Source organism: Canis lupus, chromosome 23 (genome assembly GCF_048164855.1).
Source record: "Canis lupus baileyi chromosome 23, mCanLup2.hap1, whole genome shotgun sequence".
NCBI classification, from domain to species: domain Eukaryota; kingdom Metazoa; phylum Chordata; class Mammalia; order Carnivora; family Canidae; genus Canis; species Canis lupus.
Window position 1 is genome coordinate 46,494,255 of NC_132860.1, and position 20,816 is coordinate 46,515,070.

A 20,816-nucleotide genomic window follows, 5' to 3' on the forward strand; every position below is an offset into this window, starting at 1 on the left:
ATTGGCTTTTTGAATTAGCAAAAATCTCTCAATATTACTTGTAGACGCTTGATTTTTAGTTGATCCTTTTACTGTGTAGAATCTGCTTCATACTTTGCCAAGCTGATGGCTTTGCAAGTGAATAAGAAATTTTCTGTTTGGGACACCTCGGTGGCTCAGCAGTTGAACATCTACCTTGGGCTCAAGGAGTGATCCTGGCGTTCGGGGATCAAGTCTCACATCGTGTTTCCTGCATGGAGCCTGCATCTCCCTCTGCCTATGTCTCTGTGTCTCTCTCTGTCTCTCATGAATAAATAAATAAAAATCTTTTAAAAAAATTTTTTTTTCCATTTTACTGACCACATGCTATTGAGCAACAAACTCTGTTTCAAGCCATTTGGATATCTGTAGTTCCCTAGTGGTGGTTTTTACTCTTCCTTGCTTTGTGAAACAAACTTAAATAAATTAGAAACTTCATAATTCAAAAGCAATGTTTGAAATCTAAATACAAAAACCACAGTTTATTTTCTATTTGAATTCTAGAATAATCTGGATCTCAAATCTAATGATTACCAAAGAAACAATCAAAGTGTCTGAACTTAAATTCTCAAGAAAGCAGAGTGGACATGTCAAAAGTTAAAGATATTTTAGGTAGAATTTAAATATTCAGAAAAGGGCTCTGGGAAGTAGTGTACTAAGAGAAAATAGGGAGGATGACAGACTGTCACACAGATTTCCAGAATGAATTCTGCTTTTATCTCTTACTGTGGTGAACTACACTGATAGGTTTTCTCATAGTAAACCAACCACCTTAGTCATGATGCATTATTTCTTTTATATACTATCAGATTTTATCTGTTAATATTTTATGTATAAGTGTGTCCTCTATGAAGATCTAAAACTTTCAAAATTTCATGGGGAGCTAAATTATAAGCAGAACTACTAAGAAATTTTTTCAGAATTATAGGATATCCAAAAGAGAAAAGTGTGAGTGAATAATGTTGAATGGCTTATAAGAATATGAAAATGTATTTACCATTTAATTCTTACCATTATTAAACATTTTTTAATAAGCTGGTTCACTTGTTAGCTCTTAGATGAGTAAAGATTCATAAAAGATCACTAGTATTGTATCAAAACAATTTAAAGAAACTGAAAGGCAGACAAGAAATCAGAATTAGCCTTCATTAAAAAAACAACAAAACCCACAAAACTACATAAGGCTGTTTACTTCCACCATTTTTTGTTGTAATGAAAATGATACAGAATATTAAAACTGAAAGAACAAAAGTACATACCTGTCTTCTATACTCTAGAAGAGAGTCATACAGCTTCCACCCATTTTCAGGGAATATTTCTTTGTATTCAAAAGCAAAAAGAGGCTACAAAGCAGTAAACAGAATTAACAGCTACAAAGAGACATTTCAGGAGGTAATGAATCAGAAATGTATCCTTATCACACCCAAAGTTTTCATTTACTTATCTGCAAGGACTTTTTGTATCGGTGTCCTTTTTTATATTGCTCTTTTACCTCTTATTTTATAATTTTGAGTATGTCTTGTTTTTTCATATTTTCAAACACATAGAAAAGCACAGAAGCCCACCACCAAGATGTACAAATGCTAACATACCATCATAGTTTCTTTACATATCAGCTGTTCAGGTTTACTTCTAAATAATGAAAGGCTTTACATAATAAAAGACATCTTCCAATAAAAAATAGTTTTATATCACAGATGTCAGCAGTTAAACAGCTGAAGTTTATGCTATATTTTCTAAAACATACTGAATAAAAATATTTTTTGTGGCATGCAGTGTACCAAAAGAAAATCTAATTTATCATTTATGTAGACAGAATGACAGAAACTATAATGGAAAACATTCAAACAAGAATCAAAAGATCAGTACAGATTCCAAATTTTACTCTCTACTAGCTGTGCCCTTGAGTTCATTGCTGGTTTCAACTCTAAAATAAGGGTAAATAGGGATCCCTGGGTGGCACAGCGGTTTAGCGCCTGTCTTTGGCCCAGGGCACGATCCTGGAGACCCGGGATCAAATCCCACATCGGGCTCCCGGTGCATGGAGCCTGCTCCTCCCTCTGCCTCTCTCTCTCTCTCTGTGTGACTATCATAAATAAATAAAAAATTAAAAAAAAAACTTATAAAATAAGGGTAAATAATATTTATTACCACAGGGCTAATGTGGAAGTTAGATTATACAATGTTGATGAGGGGGCCTAACACCCCATCACTAGCAGATAGCAGGAATTCAGCTAAGTATTTGCCCACTCTTTCTTCCTAAAATTGCTAGACCTAACTCTCAGCTCCTAATTAAAAAGGAGATTTCAACTCCTAATGAAGACCACAGATAGCTTTTCATCATGGGAACACCCTGGAGAGAAAAATATGATTATAGAATGTCCACAGGCAGGAACAGACCTCACCAATCAGCCAGCCCAGGCTTCTCATTTCATACTAAAACAAACAAAACAAAACAAAACAAAACAAAACAAAACAAAACAACAACAACAAAAAAACACCTGTTCCAAGGGATTAGATTACACCTAACTTATACAACAGGTTTAATAGCAAAGTAGGATCGCAAATGTAGATTCTAGGTAGCCTAGATAAGTTTCTTTACACCGCACCAAAAATTAAGATACACATTTTTCAAAGATAAAAAACATCTTACCAGGTTATTAGAGACAGGAAATGCATATTTCATTAGATTCTCAAAGATGGATCTTCTTGTTCGCCCCTCAGGTTTATGAGCAAACCGTAAATTCCGAATATCCTAGAAAAGATTTAGGTTCCAAGACATCTATAACTGTTCACCTTTTATTTAATGAACACAGAGGGTAGCTTGGAACTATCTTGTAAAATGTTAAGGTATGTGAATGTGAAATACAAAAATAAGACAGCAGTTCCTGGAAGCAGGGAAATCACAATGCCTTATTGAAAGAGAAAAAAAACACACACAAAACCCTCTAATACAAGGCAAAATTCAGAGCACAGAAATTTTATTTCTGCTTATGTACTCAGGATAGACCAGGAAAGGAGACACCATCTGATGCATGCACTAGAGATAAGAGATATTAAATCTAAAAAAAAAAAAAAAAAAAAAAAAGAGATATTAAATCTGAAGCTCACTATCATCACTGATACACAACTCAGTGTATGTCCTTTCCCTATGAAAGCCCATTTTCTGTCATGAATTTCCCTATTAAAAACCTGATTAGCTCGTGTTTTATTTCCAAAGTGTCTTTGCTTCCATCATGCCCGGTCCTAACTTTCCTACTTCACATCCCTTCCCAGGGCTCATTTTCATTGGCTCTTCATAAGACTCTTGCTACTAGACTGACAGAATTACTCTCCACGTCTAAGTTCGTCAAACATCTCCTAGCATATGTATATGCTAAGGAAAACACGGGGGAAAAAAAAAAAGGAAAACACGGGGATTAAGAATAATTTCACGACTACTCATTTTATCTAAGTGTTTTAATCTAAGGCAGAATTCAAAATAGCTTTATTATATCCCATTCTGTAAAAGTGAATACAGAGACACTGTACTCTAATGCACCTGTAGTACATGAACAAGTAGGGCATTTTATTACAAATTTGATCCAAAACTAGGACGCTAGCCTTATCATACTTTAAAACAAACATGGGCAGAAACCAAAGGTAATACCTTATTTTTTCCCTCAGTATATATCTTTAAACAACTAGTAGATATATCCATAATTACTTCATTAATTATAGTTATCTAGAAGTACCAAAGCAGGGGCCCTACAAATGTTTGGGTTTGTTGATAATGGTCTTGTTTCAAGGAAGAAATTATATTTAACATGACCAAGATTTAAAAGTCTCCCTCTCTCGTGTCCTCTTATATTCTATGCTCTATTTACTCTTAGATTACAGAAAAGTGATCAGGAGACAATGTGCTCGACACATGGTTGACAGCTACTAATACTCTTAAGAGCCCTTCTGACTATAACAGAAAGGCATAAAAATAACTATTACAAAGTCATTACCTTTATTACTAGATTCACAAAACTTCTAATATTATCATAAGAAAGTAACTTATGAATTACTAGAATTAAAATGTGCATGGGTGTTAATTAGGCCATAATGAGAACAGTGACCTACTGAGGTGAATCCAGGTATGAAATAGCTATGACTGAAAAGAATGATGAAAAATTTAGGTTTCCTTCAAGTATCAATACATTTAAGGAATATGAGTTAGACATCATCAAATTAGAACACCAATGGGATATCTCCTCACACCTGTCAGAATGGCTAAAATCAAAAACTCAAGAAACAACAAGTGTTGGTGAGGATGTGGAGAAAAAGGAACCCTCCTGCACCCTTGATGGGAATTCAAAATGGCACAAACACTGTGGAAAACAGTATGGAGGTTACTCGAAAAATTAAAAATAGAACTATCCTACAATCCAGTAATCACATTACTGGGTATTTACACTAAGAATACAAATACACTAATTTGAATGGATACATGCTTCCCTATGTTTATTGCAGCATTATTTGCAATAGCCAAACTATGGAAGCAGTCCAAGTGTCCATCAGTGGATGAATGGATAAAGAAGATGAAGAAAAAAAAAATATATATATATACACACACACACACATACACACACATAAAACGGTATATTACTCAAATGTAAAAAGAATGAACTCTTACCATTTGCAATGTCAAGGATGTAGTTATCTCTAACTATATTATTATATTATTACTATTAGTAGAATATAATAATAATTAGTAGTAGTAGTATAATGTTAAGCAAAATAAGCCAGTCAGAGAAAGACAAACACCATATGATTTCACTCCTATGCAATTTAAGAAACAAATGAACAAAAGAAAAAAAGAGAGACGAACCAGGAAACAGACTCTTAACTATAGAAAATCGATGGTTACCAGAGGGGAAATGGGTGGGAGATGAAGGAAATAGGTGATGGGGACTAAGAGTACATTTATCTTGATGAAAACTGAGTAACAAATGGAACTATTTAATCACTATATTGTCCACCCGAAACTAATACAACACTGTATATTAACTACATTGGAATTAAAATTTTACAACAGGTAAATTCTCTGAGTTAGAGAATATTCATGGCAATAATAAATACAGGGAGGAAAATAAAATGGAGCTGATCATGAGGAAAAAAAGAATATGAGTTAGATAAGAAAATAGGAAAGGTATGTAATGTCACATTTTCTACACCATTGTTTAGGAAGCAGAAAAATTATGAGAACTATAAATAGAAAAGACAGGTGATGATGAATATATGAGAGCCAGTTCTTCCACTATGAAGTCCTATGCCTTCACTGCTCAGCCCTGCTTCCAATTTGTAAATTAAAGGTAATAATGTCTATCATGCCTACTTCAGATTTTTTGAGGCTCAGCATGAAATAATCAATGTCAAAGTACCTTGTACAAGGTCCAAAAGAATTCAAGCCTAATTCATAACAGATCACCTTTTATTACTCCTAAATGTTAAGTCTTCTAGAATGATATTTCAGTATGAAATGTATTTGACAGTTTGGAAACCAGTTTCTACCTATAGGCTCTATTTAATAGAAAGCTTTTCAAAACAAATAAAATCACATAAATATAACATTTACCTTACACACAGTCTCCAGTCCATAAGAATTTTCACCTCGACTAGAAGCACCGCCAATTTTTTCTACTCTACTTATTACACCAAGAGAGGCATCCAGGACAAATGGGGGATCCTAAAGGAAGGAAAGAAATAAACTATTAAAACTGAGCAATTGATTCTGTACAATTATCTTAATTAGAAATGCCTGAATTAAAAATGAGCAAAAATGAACAAAACTGCGAACAACACACAGATGTACATATAAAAATCTAATTCAACAAGTCTTACCCGCTCCATGCTTTTAAAATATAACCTGTAATTGGTGACAGTCAGAGTTCCTCGTACAGCACCAGTGAATGGACATATATAAGTTACATCTTTGGCTGCAAAAACAAAGAGTCCACATTTTAGTATATATCATGCACTATTAAAAACTGCACTTTCATCTCTTCACAAGTGAAATATACTAAAATCCTGACTGCTGTTCTAACCTATGCTCAAATATCACAGAATCAGTGTCCCAACAGAACTCAGAAGCCAAATCTAGGCTTGTGACCATGCAGAAACTTGGCAAGGACTAAAGAGGCAGAGATAGCCCCTACCCTCAGACAGGAGACAAGGCTAGCCACTACCCCTGCTGGATAAAACACTTGTGGAAGCTGGAGTAGTGGTAGAAGGGTAGTAGTAAAGTGGTTAATAACTGCAAATGTCTCAAGCCACAGTCACCAGTCATCACAGTTTCTAGATCACCTCACCAATCTGCTGGTTGTCTTCTGCTCAGTCTGATTTGTCAACATGCCTCTAAAAATATATCTGTAATATATGATACCAGAAACTCCTGACTTGATTATACTAACAGGGAAAATACTGTCAGAGAAATGCAATGTATATGAAACTATAATTTCTTAGAAAGATAATAGTAAAATAAGAGAATATTATATTCCTGGCCAAGCAACTGATGTCGAACCTTGTAGACAAATAACTATGAACATTGTTCTATTAAATGAGAATTGATGAATCTACACAGCATAATGCTTTTTAAACATTCATTAAGCAAGATAACTCAGCTACCACTAGCTCAAAATAATATTTAATATGGTAGAGTTCATAATGCCCACTCCAAACTTTTTTACACCTTAAGATATTCATAAATCCCTGGTATGTCATTACAGCAGCAAACGAATAAATAAAGAAGTATCTTCATCACTCCAGAGAGGAAGGCACTACTAGGAGGAACAAATTGCTAAGAACTTTCCAGGGATATAAAATACATTTAATAAGTTATTACAACTTCCTGACCTTGCTTTTTACTCACCACTTCAAAGGACTGAACACTTTGTAGGCAAGCTAAAATGAGACTGATCTTATAACAAACATTTCTAACCTTCAAAATCTTCCCTCAGGAATGTTCAAGAATGAGCTACATTTTTTTGAATTGTTTCCAATGCATGTTTCATTTAGAGGGACGTCTTTAAAATTAAATAAACCCGGGCAGCCCTGGTGGCTCAGCGGTTTAGCGCCTCCTTCAGCCCAGGGCGTGATCCTGGAGACCCAGGATCGAGTCCCATGTCAGGCTCCCTGCATGGAGCCTGTTTCTCCCTCTGCCTGTGTCTCTGCCTCTTTCTCTCTCTCTGTATCTCTCATGAATTAATTAATTAATTATTAATATAAATAAAATTAAATTAAATAAACCCATTATTATGGAAAGATACACAAACCTGCCTTGCATACATTTTCTCGCTCTCATAAATTTTCACCTCAAGTAGAGAAGTTTTATTAAATGTTACTAAAACACTTCTGGATTCTTTCCAGAGCCAGTTTTCTTACTCACACAAGAAAATAAACCTCATTATTCTATATGCTACTACAAGAAATGTCCCTGTTAGTCCCATGTTTTTGTTACACCTTACCCTTTGATAATATTCATCAAAGTACTTCCAAAATTGAAAGTACTATACATACATAAGGGTTTTATCTCTGTTACTGTTATCATCAATCATTAGGCTCTGCTCTGTTTTGTCCCCTTTACCCTTCCTCCTCAGGCTGGCAGCTGCAAGAGAGAGTCTATGCTTAGCAGGGTTTGCATCAGGCAGATGAGACATTCTGACCGGAAACCATACTAGAGCAAATGATAATAGTAACCACCAGCTCTGATGGCCTAGCACTTCGAAGTTTATGAAGTATTTTTCACCTTGAGTACTTCCTTTAACCTCAATATACCAAACCTTGTATATAAGACCTATAATTATACCTACAAATTTTAAATGAGAATACCTGGGCTCAGAGAAGCATAACAAATAGCCTAATATTTCATAACCAGGAACTGCTAAGATTAAGACTTGAATGCAGTTGCTCTGATGACAAATTCAAGTCTCTTTCCATCACACCATGCAAAGCCAAGCCGCTTAACATAGCACCATCTGACTCCTGTGTTAAAGGTTGAAACACTGGACTCTGGGGCTCTCTCTTCTCCTGATATGTCCAGGCCACGATACTCTGAGACTGTTACTTCCTTAAAAGCATGCTGTGATGTTCCGAACACTAACTTAAAAAACTAAACTGCAGATTGACATTAGACCAACTAAACATCGAATGTCTTTTCTACAGGAATTAACATATTCTAGGTCATTCTAGCCTTATGCTTTATGTTAAATATCATTTTTACATACCATCAATTTTGAATCAGAATATTTAATATATTAGGTATTCCTCTAAATTCTGCAATACTGGTACTGCCTAGTGGTACCAAAAGAGCTTAGATTTACTAACCCTCTCAAATTTTCACTGAGTTCACGGGAAGAAGCCATATTTTCTGTGAGATAGGCTAAAGTGACCTTGAAAATACATATCTATAAGGACATAAAATTTATACAAATGTAATAGACGAGAGCATAGAATCTGTACAGAAAAAGAGGCACAAAAACATACTCTAAGTAATACAATGAAAGGGAAGTCCATCCAGGTGTAGGATCCTAAAAAGTCTGAGGAACATAGGCATGTGAGTTATGCCCCAATGGCAGGTAACCTTTAGATAGGCAAAAATGGTGAGATGTCACTCAATGCACAGGAAGAACTGAATCCAAGATACAGAAGTAGAGAAGTAAAGGACCTACCTGGACAAAAATAAATATACAGTCTGGCTTGCTCTAGTTCACACAGTACCACACTCTCTTCATTCCTCAACTTCCCTCGCTGGCTCCTCTTCTACCACACATTATAAATTGATAGTAAAATAAAAGATGGTTTTTTTTGGTTAAGAAACCCTTTACTTTATTCTCCTAATAGTTTATTCCTCCAAAGCTATGGTATTTTGTAGACTACCACACAGATTTAACAAAGTAAAAGCATGAAGACAAAAAAAATATATCTTAAATGTCTGTTGCCAGTCCATACAATAAGTTAATGCTTAGTTCTTTAGGCTGCAAAAGAAAAACACTTACATGCAAACAGCTTGCTTTGCAATGGAGATGAAATATTTTCATCCAAAAATTGACACGAGTTTATTCAGAGTAGAAAAAAGTAAGGGAAACAAAAAGAATGTATTTTAAGAAAAATCACTTGTACAAAGAAACAATTTAATGTTTTATCTAGGCAAACCAGTCATTCAAAAAAAAAAAGTCTTCAGTCATTCAAAACAATGAAATATTCTTTTGAAAATTCAGCAAAGGGACGCCTGGGTGGCTCAGTGGTTGAGCATCTGCCTTCAGCTCAGGGCGTGATCCTGGAGTTCCGGGATCGAGTCCCACATCAGGCTCCATGCATGGAGCCTGCTTCTCCCTCTGCCTATGTCTCTGCCTCTCTCTCTGTGTCTCTCATGAATAAATAAATTAAAAAAAAAAAAAAAAGGAAAGAAAAGAAAATTCAGCGTTTAAAAAAAAAGCCACCTACTTTGAATGAATGTAAAGCAATCCAGGGAAGAAGCATAATATATTTGAATTTGCATGTTTCCCTAAAGTCCAATTACAAACATAACCAATAGGTGTGGTAGATCTAGGCTCAGAGGACACACCAAATGTTGGGAAGATTGGCAGCAATGAACGCGGCCAGACAGGTGGTATCTTGGACAGTGAACCTGGTCTCTATACATCAAGAGTACTAATAATCTGTGCACTCAGAAAGGAGAAAGAAATTCAACAAAAAATACCATTACAGACCCATGTCTTTAATATTTTCTCCTGGAAGCAAGGGTGGTTCTTCCATTTCTGCTAATTTGTTAGATTCCCTCAGGACCTGGATTGGAAACGGGAGGAGGGAGCAAGAAAAGAAACATGTTTTATTCAAAGGCTGTTTTTTAACTCAAATTTCAATTGAGCATGCTTGCTTTTAATTTAAAGTTATAACATTATATCACAGATGCAACTTTAAATCAAATTATAAAAATTGTGGTATTGGCATGTACAACATGTGAAGTTGCTATTTTTCTACACAGCATTTCCTAAGTGCCTACCTTCATGTACAGTACCATAAAAACACCTGACACGTTTTCTCAATGTATTCCACAACAGCCCTATAAAGGGTAGGTGTTATTATCCTCATTTCCTAAATGAGGAGAAACGAGCCAGAAGGGACAATTAACTTGGTCAAGATCACTCAGCTAACAAGTTAGAATCTAGATATGAATTATAGTTAGGGAACTGCACAGCCCATGTTCTTTCCATCTAGCCATGCCCAGGGGCCTTAGTTCAAACCCGGATAAAATCAAGCTCTGATGTAGATTTAATGTTTAGAGAATTTGGAAATGATGGTGATAAAGTATCTTGTTGAAAAAGACTTATTAAATAGATTAAAATCATGATCAACAACTGTTACTGAACACGACACTAGATTCCAAGAATGTAAAGATAGAGAAATACAATGTATAATGGATTGACAACCCAAATAAGATACAAACACACATACACACACACACGTTGTCATATGCTAAATATAAATACATCCCCCTAGCTACTACCATGAGCCTCCTCACCCCCACCTCTTTCACAACCAAACAATAATGGTCATTGTCTCCAATTTTTTAGCTCCCAGTAATTCCATGACATTCTGCAATCTGGCTTTGCCATCTAACCCAACCCTTCCAAGGAACCCATGTTCTTCCCAATGACCTCATTATTAAAGAAAATGAACATTTCTCAGTCTTTATTTTTATCTCTCAACTACATTTGACACTACCTATACTTGTCTGCTTCTGAAGGCACACTGTCCTATTAAACTCTTCCCTCTTGACCATTCTTTTTCTTTTTTTTTTTTTTAAAGATGATTTTTTTAAAATTTTTATTTATTTATGATAGTCACAGAGAGAGAGAGAGGCAGAGACACAGGCAGAGGGAGAAGCAGGCTCCATGCACTGGGAGCCCAACGTGGGATTCGATCCCGGGTCTCCAGGATCGCGCCTTGGGCCAAAGGCAGGCGCCAAACCACTGCGCCACCCAGGGATCCTGACCATTCTTTTTCATTTGACCTTTAATTCCCTTTTCTCAACCTTATTGTTCCTCAGAGGTTTGTCTGTATCTCGCTTTACTCACTTCCTGATATCTTATACCTTATCTATGACTTCACCTAACTTCAATCTACAATGCCAGCTGAGATTTTTTTTTGGACGCTAGGTTCCATTCGTCCAAATGCTAATGTTCCTCCCTTCAGATGTCCCCCAGACACCTGAACTCAAAAGATCTCAAACTGACCTTTGTTCCAAACTTAGCAAAGGACACAGCATCAATTTGGTTTAGGCTAAGCCAGTTTGAGGTCAGGGCAGAGCAGTGGTCTCTGCGCAGCCAGGTCTTCTGCTTCAACCTGGACTCATTTCATTAGACTAAAAAAAAAAACAAAAACAAACAAACAAAAAAAAAAAAAAAAAAAAAAACAAGACCACTAGAAAAAAGATTCTCAAAGATTTGTTTTAAGTAACTTTTGACTTTTATTTCCTTCAGTCTGAAAAATAGACTTAGAGTCTTCAAAACAAGGGAAAGAGGAAGAAAAAAAACCACTGCTGCTTTAAAGGTCACCTTCTGGAGGCCCTCACACTTGGGTAGAGGTCTCTTAAGCAGGATCTCCTATCTGGCACTTACACCACTCCTAACCACTTATCTGTTTTCCTGCTACCAGACTCTGAGAGAAGAGATATATCTTTAGAATACCAGATAGAAATATAACACGAGCCATATATGTAATTTTTAATTATCTATATAGTCACATTAAACAAAGAAAAATAGGCAAAATTCATTCTAATAATATATTTTATTTAATCTAATAAGTAAAAAATATTGTCATTTCAACATGTCATACTCATTTTTGAAGTATTAATGATATATTTTATATTCTTTTATTCATATACACCTTAGAAATCCAGAGTGTATTTTCTACTTATAGCATATCTCAGTCTAGCACATTTCAAGTGCTCAATAGCCATATTTCTAGTGATGCCCATACTAGGCAGTACTAATCTAATGACTTTAATTCTTTTTGATAATTAAGTCATTCCTTAGTTTAAGTTAGGTGCTTAGGGAGGATTAGATAAAAGGGTTAGACATTGCCACAGCCCAGTGTTCACCTAAGGCCAATAAACTAAGGTCTATAAAGAATAAATTAATTCTGTTCAATAAACTTGCAGTCTAAATAAATTATAACATACTTTCAAAAGTTTAATTGTTTCATAAAGTAATCTTAATGCAATACCTAAAGAACTAAAATATATATATACATATAATTTTTTATATTCCACATTCGAAAATTCATAAAATGTCATATTTTTGAATGGCACCTAGTTGCCAGTTCCTGATATAGCTTTTTATGAAGTCATAGAAGAAAGAAAGAGATCAGAAGGAGGGAGGGAGAAAAAGATAGAGGAAGAGAAAGAGGAAGGATGAGCCTATGAAGATGCAGAAAAGCAGGTTATAAACTTGAAATATGCAAATATATAGACTTTTCCTGGGTTCCAATCCCATCTGTGCTAAGTACATGCTAAGTACTCTTGGGCAGAGTGCTCAACTTCGTTATGCCTCTATAAAATGGTAATAATACTACTGCCCCACAAAACTGTTAAATGAGTTAATACATTTAAAGCATTTATACCAGGGTCAACACATAATATATAACTTAATAAATATTTTCTATTAATCACAATAATAGAAATTCAGACTAACAACTGATGACTAAAATCTGGTAAAATTTTCTACTAATCATGAAAACAACAGAATTAGATTGAAATACACAAACAGGACACCTGGGTGGCTCACTCAGGTAAGTGTCTGCCTTCAGCTCAGTTCACGATCCTGGAGTGGGGATGGAGCCCCGCATCGGGCTTCCTGCTCAGTGGGGAGTCTGCTTCTCTCTTTCTCTCTCTCTCTCTCTCTCTCTCTCTCCCCCTGCCCCTCTCCTCCCTGCTTGTGCTCTCTCTCAGGCTTTCTCTCAAATCTTTTTAAAAAGGTACAAATAACAACACAGTACAAAAAGAACCAAAATCAAACATTCAATATGTGAAAGATCATTTAAAATGCTTTATCCTTTGCCCTCATCTACCACCAGACTTGGAAATAACAAAGATTATGTCACGACAAAGCCCCAGGAATTCCCACACTGCACAGGTATACATCCTTGTAGCTGCTACGGTGTCGTTCACCACGACTTCCACTCTTTCTAGATTTCTACACTCAGAAGAAAACTGCCAACCTCAGAAAATGTGTGTTGTATACAGGGATAGAGAGGAAGGCAGTTCTGGCACAAACACACAGTATACAGAAGGCATAATCTTCAAAGTAAAGCTTTATAAAGTGAGAAAATAGGGAAACTCATGCAAGTAGTGCATGTTCAGAGCCATAGACTCTCTTATACTTGCACTGACAAGAATGTCAGAGAGCAAGGCAATGAAGAAAAGCTAGTCAAGATCCCATATCTGCTCAGAAAAGCTGTCCAAGATGGCAGACTTTTAACACTTAGGCATACACTAGAGGATATACATAAACAACTCACTTTAGAGCTGAAGATACAAAAAGGAACCCAAATGAGTAAACAGAGCAGGGCCAAGGGCAATCCAGACCCTTTGTTGGCAAACATTGATTATGAACAAACTTATCCTTAAATAGAAGAGAAAAAAACAGTCTAGAAAAAAGGATTATTTGCAAGGAAAAGGAGGTATCAGCCTGAGGCTCAACAAAAAAGCAGTCTTCTGAAAAGAATTCTCTATAGCCATTAGTAGAAACATTTATAAGCTATTTGGTATAACCAAAAGGAAATCGACCATATTCCTTAAGAAATAAAAACAGGAAGTCATAAGGAGAGACACAATGACAGTCAAAAAAAATGGGTAAGATAAAGAATTACTGCAAAAATTAAAAATGTAGTAATAAAATTTGTGTTGGAAATAATAACTGAATTGATTATTCAGAAAACAGCGTTTATGTTGAGGGCAAAAATGAAGACTGCTCTAAGACTTTATAGGAAAAAATAGAGATAAAAAACATAAGGGAAGATGATAAAAAACCAATACAAGAACTCCCATTTCCTGAAAGAAAAAACATTAAAACAGAATAGGAGCAATAATCCAAGATACAACTGAAGAACATATTTTTGAAATGAATAAAGATTTTCTAAATTTGTTGACCAAAACAGTTTACCAGTTTCCACATAAAAATCAATGAACAGGGGGATCCCTGGGTGGCGCAGCGTTTTGGGGCCTGCCTTTGGCCCAGGGCGTGATCCTGGAGACCCAGGATCGAATCCCACGTCGGGCTCCCGGTGCAAGGAGCCTGCTTCTCCCTCTGCCTGTGTCTCTGCCTCTCTCTCTCTCTCTGTGTGTGACTATCATAAATAAATTAAAATTTTTTTTAAAAAAATCAGTAACAGAGGAGCACCCAGGTAGCTTAGTCTGTTAAGCATCCAACTCTTGATTTTAACTCGGGTTATCTCAAGATTGTAAGAACAAGCCCTGCATCAGGCTGAGTGCGGAGCCTGCCTAAGGTTCTCTCTCTCCCTCTTCCTCTACCACCCCTCCCCAAAAATCAATGGACAGAAATATGCCTAGGTGAATTGTAGCATATTTTTTTAACTATAAATGTTAAAAGACAACCCATGACAATACAATACAGGCCAAAAGAGAGAGGTCTGGCGGAAGTTGCATGTAAAAGCAAGATCAGGCCAGCTTCAACTTATCTGTAAAATGATACTCTAGAAAACAGTAACAAATGTTAGCAGATCTTTGAAAGAAAATGCTGTAACCTCCCTGATATGGATGATGGTAAGAGGAAGTTACTCTTTACATATGCCAAGTCACCAAAAATATAACCCACATGTCCTTTTAAAAAAAAATTAACTGAGGCAATAATTAAGCTGAAAAGGGGAAATCAACATTAAAACTTAGATATAAGAAATCTGTGATGTATAGCAAAGACTTAAGTTTTACATCTCAACTACCTTTCTGCTCCCCCCAAAAAAACCATTTACCGCCACCATACTAACCTCTCTGAATCTTAGTTTCATCATTTAATATCAAATAACATCTACCTTACAGTTAGTGAATATGAAATGAGATAACTGCATCATAAAGGATTTGCAAGGTGCTATCAAAATGTAAAAAATACTAAAAAACAAAAACAAAAACAAAAACAGAATACTTACTTCGCAGCATCAGTGTAAATTTTTACTCTCTTTCCACATGGCACTTTGTTCCTCTGCTCTAAAATAGACAGGGTTTAATATCTGAGACTGCATGTCATCAATCTTTCTCATCCCTGAAAATTTAGCTACAAAATAACAAGCATCGGGCAGCCCGGGTGGCTCAGCGGTTTAGCGCTGCCTTCCAGCCCAGGGCATGATCCTGGGGACCCTGGATCGAGTCCCATGTCAGGCTCCCTGCATGGAGCCTGCTTCTGCCTCTGCCTGTGTCTCTGCCTCTCATGAATAAATAAATAAAATTTAAAAAAAATAACAAGCTTCTTACTATTCTAAGGAGCAAAGAGAGTGGTGTCAACATCATGGCACCCTAAAATGGCGTCATTTTTGTTGCCCTTTCACATCTAAAATTTGGCACCTCTCCACAAACAAAAGTGCTTCCATGGGAACTATGGGATCAAGGGACCTAGGAGGAGTCTCAGCCACTTATACAGCAGGTAACAAGCAGACAGAACCTGGGACAGGCTATGGAAACAGCAGGAGCCTGTGAACAGACTCCAAACCTTCTTGGCTGCGGCATCTGGAAAACACTAACTTAGGCAGATTCCTGTGGATGAGAAAGCCTTTATAGAAGTTCAGATTTCTAGAGAAGTTCCAGCATTTCACTGGAAGATGGAAAAAAAAAAAGTTTGGACATATGAGAGTAGGTAAGAGAAACTTTGCCAGTATCACCCCTCCCCCACAAGGTTCTACAGCTCAGAGAAAAAGCAGGTTGGGGATCTCTCCCATGGAAGAAAGGGTAAAGCAGTGAGTTAGTGCCCAGCTTCCCCAGCAAGGGACACTGCTAAAGAAATCCATCTCTCTTCCTCAGCACCCAAAGTTTAAAACAAGAGCCCCATGACAGGGGGTAAAGGAGGAATTCAGAAAAGAGACAGATAAGAATTTCAGAGCATCATCTGTACTCCAATAGGAACCCCACCCATGAATCCCTGGAAAAACCTCAACCAAAGATGCCCTCATCTAAGCAACAGGAACCCTCACCAGACCAAGTACCAAACCCATGCCCTCCTCACTCTGCAGTCTACAAAGGAATCCTTCAGAAACGAAGAAGCACTAACCCTTTCCCAGAAAAACAAATGCTAAAGGAATTCATCACCACTAGATCTGCCTTGAAAAAAAGTGCTGAAAGGACTTCTTTGAGCTGAAATGAAAAGATATAGAAACATAAAAACATATGAAAATATACATCTCACTGGTAAAGGTAAAAATATTATCAGATTCAGAAAACTGATTCTGTGATAGGTGGTATGTTAAACACTTAACTATATTATAAAAGTTAAAGGAAATGAATATTAAAAATAACTATAGCCAGTATAATTTCTTTATAAATACACAATATTAAAAAAGAACTGTGGCATTAAAAACATAAAAGGTTCAATACAATCTCTATCAAAATCCCAATGGCATTCATAGAAAGAGAACAAAAAAAATCCCAGAATTTACATAGAACTACAAAAGATCCCAAATAACCAAAGCAATCTTAAAAAAGAACAAAGCTAGAGGGATCACACTTCTTGATTTCAAACCATATTATAAAGCAGCAGTAATCAAAATAGTATGGTACTGGCATAAAAACAGACATGAAGATCAGTGGTACAGAATACAGAACACAGAGATAAACCCACACATGTATGGTCAATTAATTACAACAAAATTGTCAAGAATATACAATGGAGAAAGCAGAGTCCCTTCAATAAATGGTGCTAGGAAATCTGCACAGGTATGTGCAAAAGAGTGAAACTGGACCCCTACCTTACACCACACACAAAAATCAACTCAAAATAGATTAAAGTTTAACGTAACACCTGAAACCATAGCATTCCTAGATGAAAACAAAGAGGGTAAGCTCCTTGATATTGGTCTTGGCAATGGTATTTGGATTTGACATCAAAAGCAGAAGTAAACAAGTGGAACTATACCAAACTAAAAAGGTTCTGCACAGCAAAGGAAGCCAGCAACAAAATGAAAAGACAACCTACTGAATGGGAGAAAATATTTGCAAATCTGATAAGGGATTAATATCTAAAATACATAAAGAACTCCTACAACTCAATAATGTATTTGGGGATTTTTGTAACAAGATATTAGGTGGGCAGAGGAGGGAGGAATAAAGATTTTAGGGATCCCTGGGTGGCGCAGTGGGATCCCTGGGTGGCGCAGTGGTTTAGCGCCTGCCTTTGGCCCAGGGCGCGATCCTGGAGACCTGGGATCGAATCCCACGTCGGGCTCCCGGTGCATGGAGCCTGCTTCTCCCTCTGCCTATGTCTCTTCCTCTCTCTCTCTCTCTCTCTCTCTCTCTGTGTGTGCGTGACTATCATAAATAAATAAAAATTTTAAAAAATAATAAATAAATAAATAAATAAATAAATAAATAAATAAATAAATATTTTAAACTTGAACAGTCATGTAAGGAAAATCATTGGAGACCCCAATACAGGTAAATGTCAGAGTTAAGGAAGTGCACAAAACTAAATATGATAAAGATGAAATTATAATAATCTAAGAAATATCAAAATTCTGGATTACTCTGTAGTAGCAGTAATAAAGAAGAATATTTGATAACTGTTGGAAGAAGCGGTTGGATTTGACCCTAAGCTTATGAAACAAATACAAGCAATCATTTGAGTAACACTTGATGACTTCTGAGAAAATTGCATTTCAGGTATTTCAGTAAAGGAAGAAGAAATACAGATGCAGCAAAGCAAGAGAACTCAAAAATACCAAGGCCTACCCTACTAAAAAGGGGTCTGAAGAATGAAGGCAGCAAACTCAGACTGATTCATTAGGTTTTTCTGCATTAACAGGAAATATCTTTAGTGTAGAAAAAGTCATATGACTCTCAGATACAAGAGGAGGAGAGAAATCTTCTGGAATACATAAAATATGATACAGATACATGATGTCCCTGCCTGTCTCAGGAACTTGGCTGTATCAATAGATAAGATGGAATAAGGTCTGCTCTTCGATAGCATTTCTTATTATCAAGAAAAGTCTACTCATCATATTAAAATCTTACTGGTGGAAAAAAAAAAAAACTGCCACACAGACTGAAATTTATAATTCTTTTATTCCTAAAACATAATTCAGTTTTGCTCTCTCCCCAATAAAAAATGTTCCCATTTTCTTCCACATTCTCTTAAACTATTTTCAAACTGCTCAGTAACTTTCCATGTGACTTTAAGCTACCTCCCTCTCTCGCCCTCTCTGTTTCTTTCTCTCCGATCAGGAAATTACTATAAAGGAAATTCAGAAAACTTGTCTATAACGATGATCTGGGTATGAGCAAATTTATAGGTCAGTTTTCACATGGAATGTCAGATGATAGAAACATAGGAAAGAATATTTGGAAATCTGCAAAACACTATATTTTAATCAACTGAAAGGGAAAAATGAGCCTGTAGAAGTTATAAACTATCCTCCACAGTTTCTTTATATGCTAAAACTGTGAAGTAAAAAATTAAGTACTCATATTTCATTGAATAATTCTAGTAAAAAAACTGTTAACATCAATTTTACTTTATTTTTTATACAACTTGACTGACAAACCACAAAGGAGGCAAAATGAGCCATACAAACAAAACTCTGAACAGGGTAGAGCCACAAACTGGCATCTGGGATAAATCTTATTGGTTATATCTTTAAAAGTACAAATTTGAGTACAGAGAAGCCCTTTTTTATTATGACACAGCCAAAGACAATTTGGTTTTCAGTTGAAACCACAACTACTAAAGGTCGAATAACATTACATCACCATTAATAATTCAACAACAAAATAGAAGTATCTAAAGAGGAAGTCTGGAAAGCATCACTTCATGCTATAAGTTGAATTCTGTCCTCCTTCCCCCAATAAAGATAGGTTAAAGTCCTGACTAACAGGTATCTGGAAATGTGACCTTATTTGGAAATAGGGTCCTTGTGGATGTAATTAGTTAAGATGAGGAGATGCTAGAGTCGAGTGGCCCATAATCTGATATAACTGATATCCTTATACAGACAGGATCCTGTGAAGACACAGAGGTATAAGGCGAATGTTATGTGAAGACAGAGGTGGAGATTGGAGTGATGAATCTACAAACCAAAAAACGCCAAGCATTATTGGCCTTCACCAGCAGCAAGGAAAGAAGTATAAACCAATCTATGATTCTAACCCCCCTAAAAAAAAATAGTTTTCTATATTCTATTTTCAACCTTCTGATACTGAATATGGTGAGTTTTTCCATAGGAAACAATTCTTCAATCCTCAGCAGACACTAGCTGGGGGTCCTACAATTCAATTATCACACTAATACCCACAAGTAGCACAGACCACATGTCTGAACCCTACTTCAGGCACCAATCTTAAGTCCAAGGCGGTCACCTGTACATCTGACCAACCATCCAGAAGTCAAATTCCCATCACTCCCCTCTCAGGTTCAATAATTTGCTAGAATGGCTCACAAAACTCAGGGCAACACTTTATCTACATTTACTAGTTTATTACAAAGGATACAACTCAGAAACAGCCATCTGAAGAGCCTCAAGGGCAAGGTACAAGGTAAGAGGGCGTATGGAATTTCCATGCCCTCTCTGGGCAGGCACATCACTCTCCCAGCACCTCCAAGTATTTACTAGTCCAGAAGCTCTCCGAACCCTTTCAGTTAGGATGTTTTTATGGAGGCTTCATTCCTTAGACATGATTGATTCAATCATTGTCCATTAATAAATTCAACCTCTAGCCCTTCTCCCTTTACTAAAGAGAGTGGAGCTGGAAGTTCCAAACTTCTAGTCACAAGGGTGTTCCCGTGACAACCAGGCCCCCACCTTTAGAGGCTTTCCAAACATCACCTCGTTAACATAAACTCAGGGATGGTTGAAAGGTGTGTGTTACAACAAAAGATGTTCCTTTCACTTTTATCACTCTGGGAACTATGTCATGAGTCAGAAACCAAAAACAAATATTTTATCAAAAGATCATCCTATGGATCTTATTACTTAGTAAATTACAAGGTTTTAAGAGCTCTGGCCAGGAGCCAAAAGTGAAGCCCAAAATATATATTTCTTTTTATATCACAATATCACACTCCAGAACTGTGAGAAAATAAATTCCTGTGTTCTAAGCCACTCAATTTGCAACACTCTGTTACAGCAGCCCAAGGAATGAATAGACCTAATATTAAGAAAAATTTCCCAATTTAATCTTGAAGAATTTTAAATGCAAGCTGTTCTTAACTGGGAAAAACTTGGAAGCAACCAGTCTTTCAGACAAGGAATAGATAAACAAACGGTGGTACATCTATACAAAGGAATATTATTCAGCAATAAGAAGTGAGTTATCAAGACAAAAAAAAAAAAAAGAAACAGAGGATCCTTTTTTTTTTTTTTTTTTTTTGAAACAGAGGATCCTTAAAGATACGCCGCCATTAAGTGGAAGAAGCCAATCTGGCTTTGTATTAGATGATTCCAACCATATGACATTCTGGAAAAAGCAAATCTATGTAGACAGTCAACAGATGAGTGGTTGTCAGGGGTTCAGTGAAAGGGAAGGAGAGACAAACGTGGAGCACAGAGGATTTTTA

At 36.3% G+C, this 20,816-nt stretch overlaps 1 protein-coding gene across 19 annotated transcripts in view; it reads right to left on the reverse strand.

Annotated features, from left to right (window-relative positions):
• MTMR2 (myotubularin related protein 2) overlaps positions 1–20,816 on the reverse strand; it is a 120,918-nt gene that overhangs the window by 38,488 nt on the left and 61,614 nt on the right. For 10 of the 19 annotated variants that reach the window (XM_072795096.1, XM_072795095.1, XM_072795094.1 and 7 more), the window contains 5 exons: positions 9,753–9,828; positions 5,887–5,981; positions 5,621–5,731; positions 2,672–2,773; positions 1,278–1,361 (listed from right to left, as the gene is read on the reverse strand). In XM_072795096.1, the coding sequence (XP_072651197.1) occupies positions 1,278–1,361; positions 2,672–2,773; positions 5,621–5,731; positions 5,887–5,981; positions 9,753–9,798 (438 nt within the window). In that variant the 5' untranslated portion in view covers positions 9,799–9,828. Of the gene's footprint in view, positions 1–1,277; positions 1,362–2,671; positions 2,774–5,620; positions 5,732–5,886; positions 5,982–9,752; positions 9,829–11,279; positions 11,408–15,207; positions 15,266–19,869; positions 19,986–20,816 lie in introns of those variants that run through there. The other 9 variants (XM_072795104.1, XM_072795101.1, XM_072795105.1 and 6 more) reach the window with 4 other exon arrangements.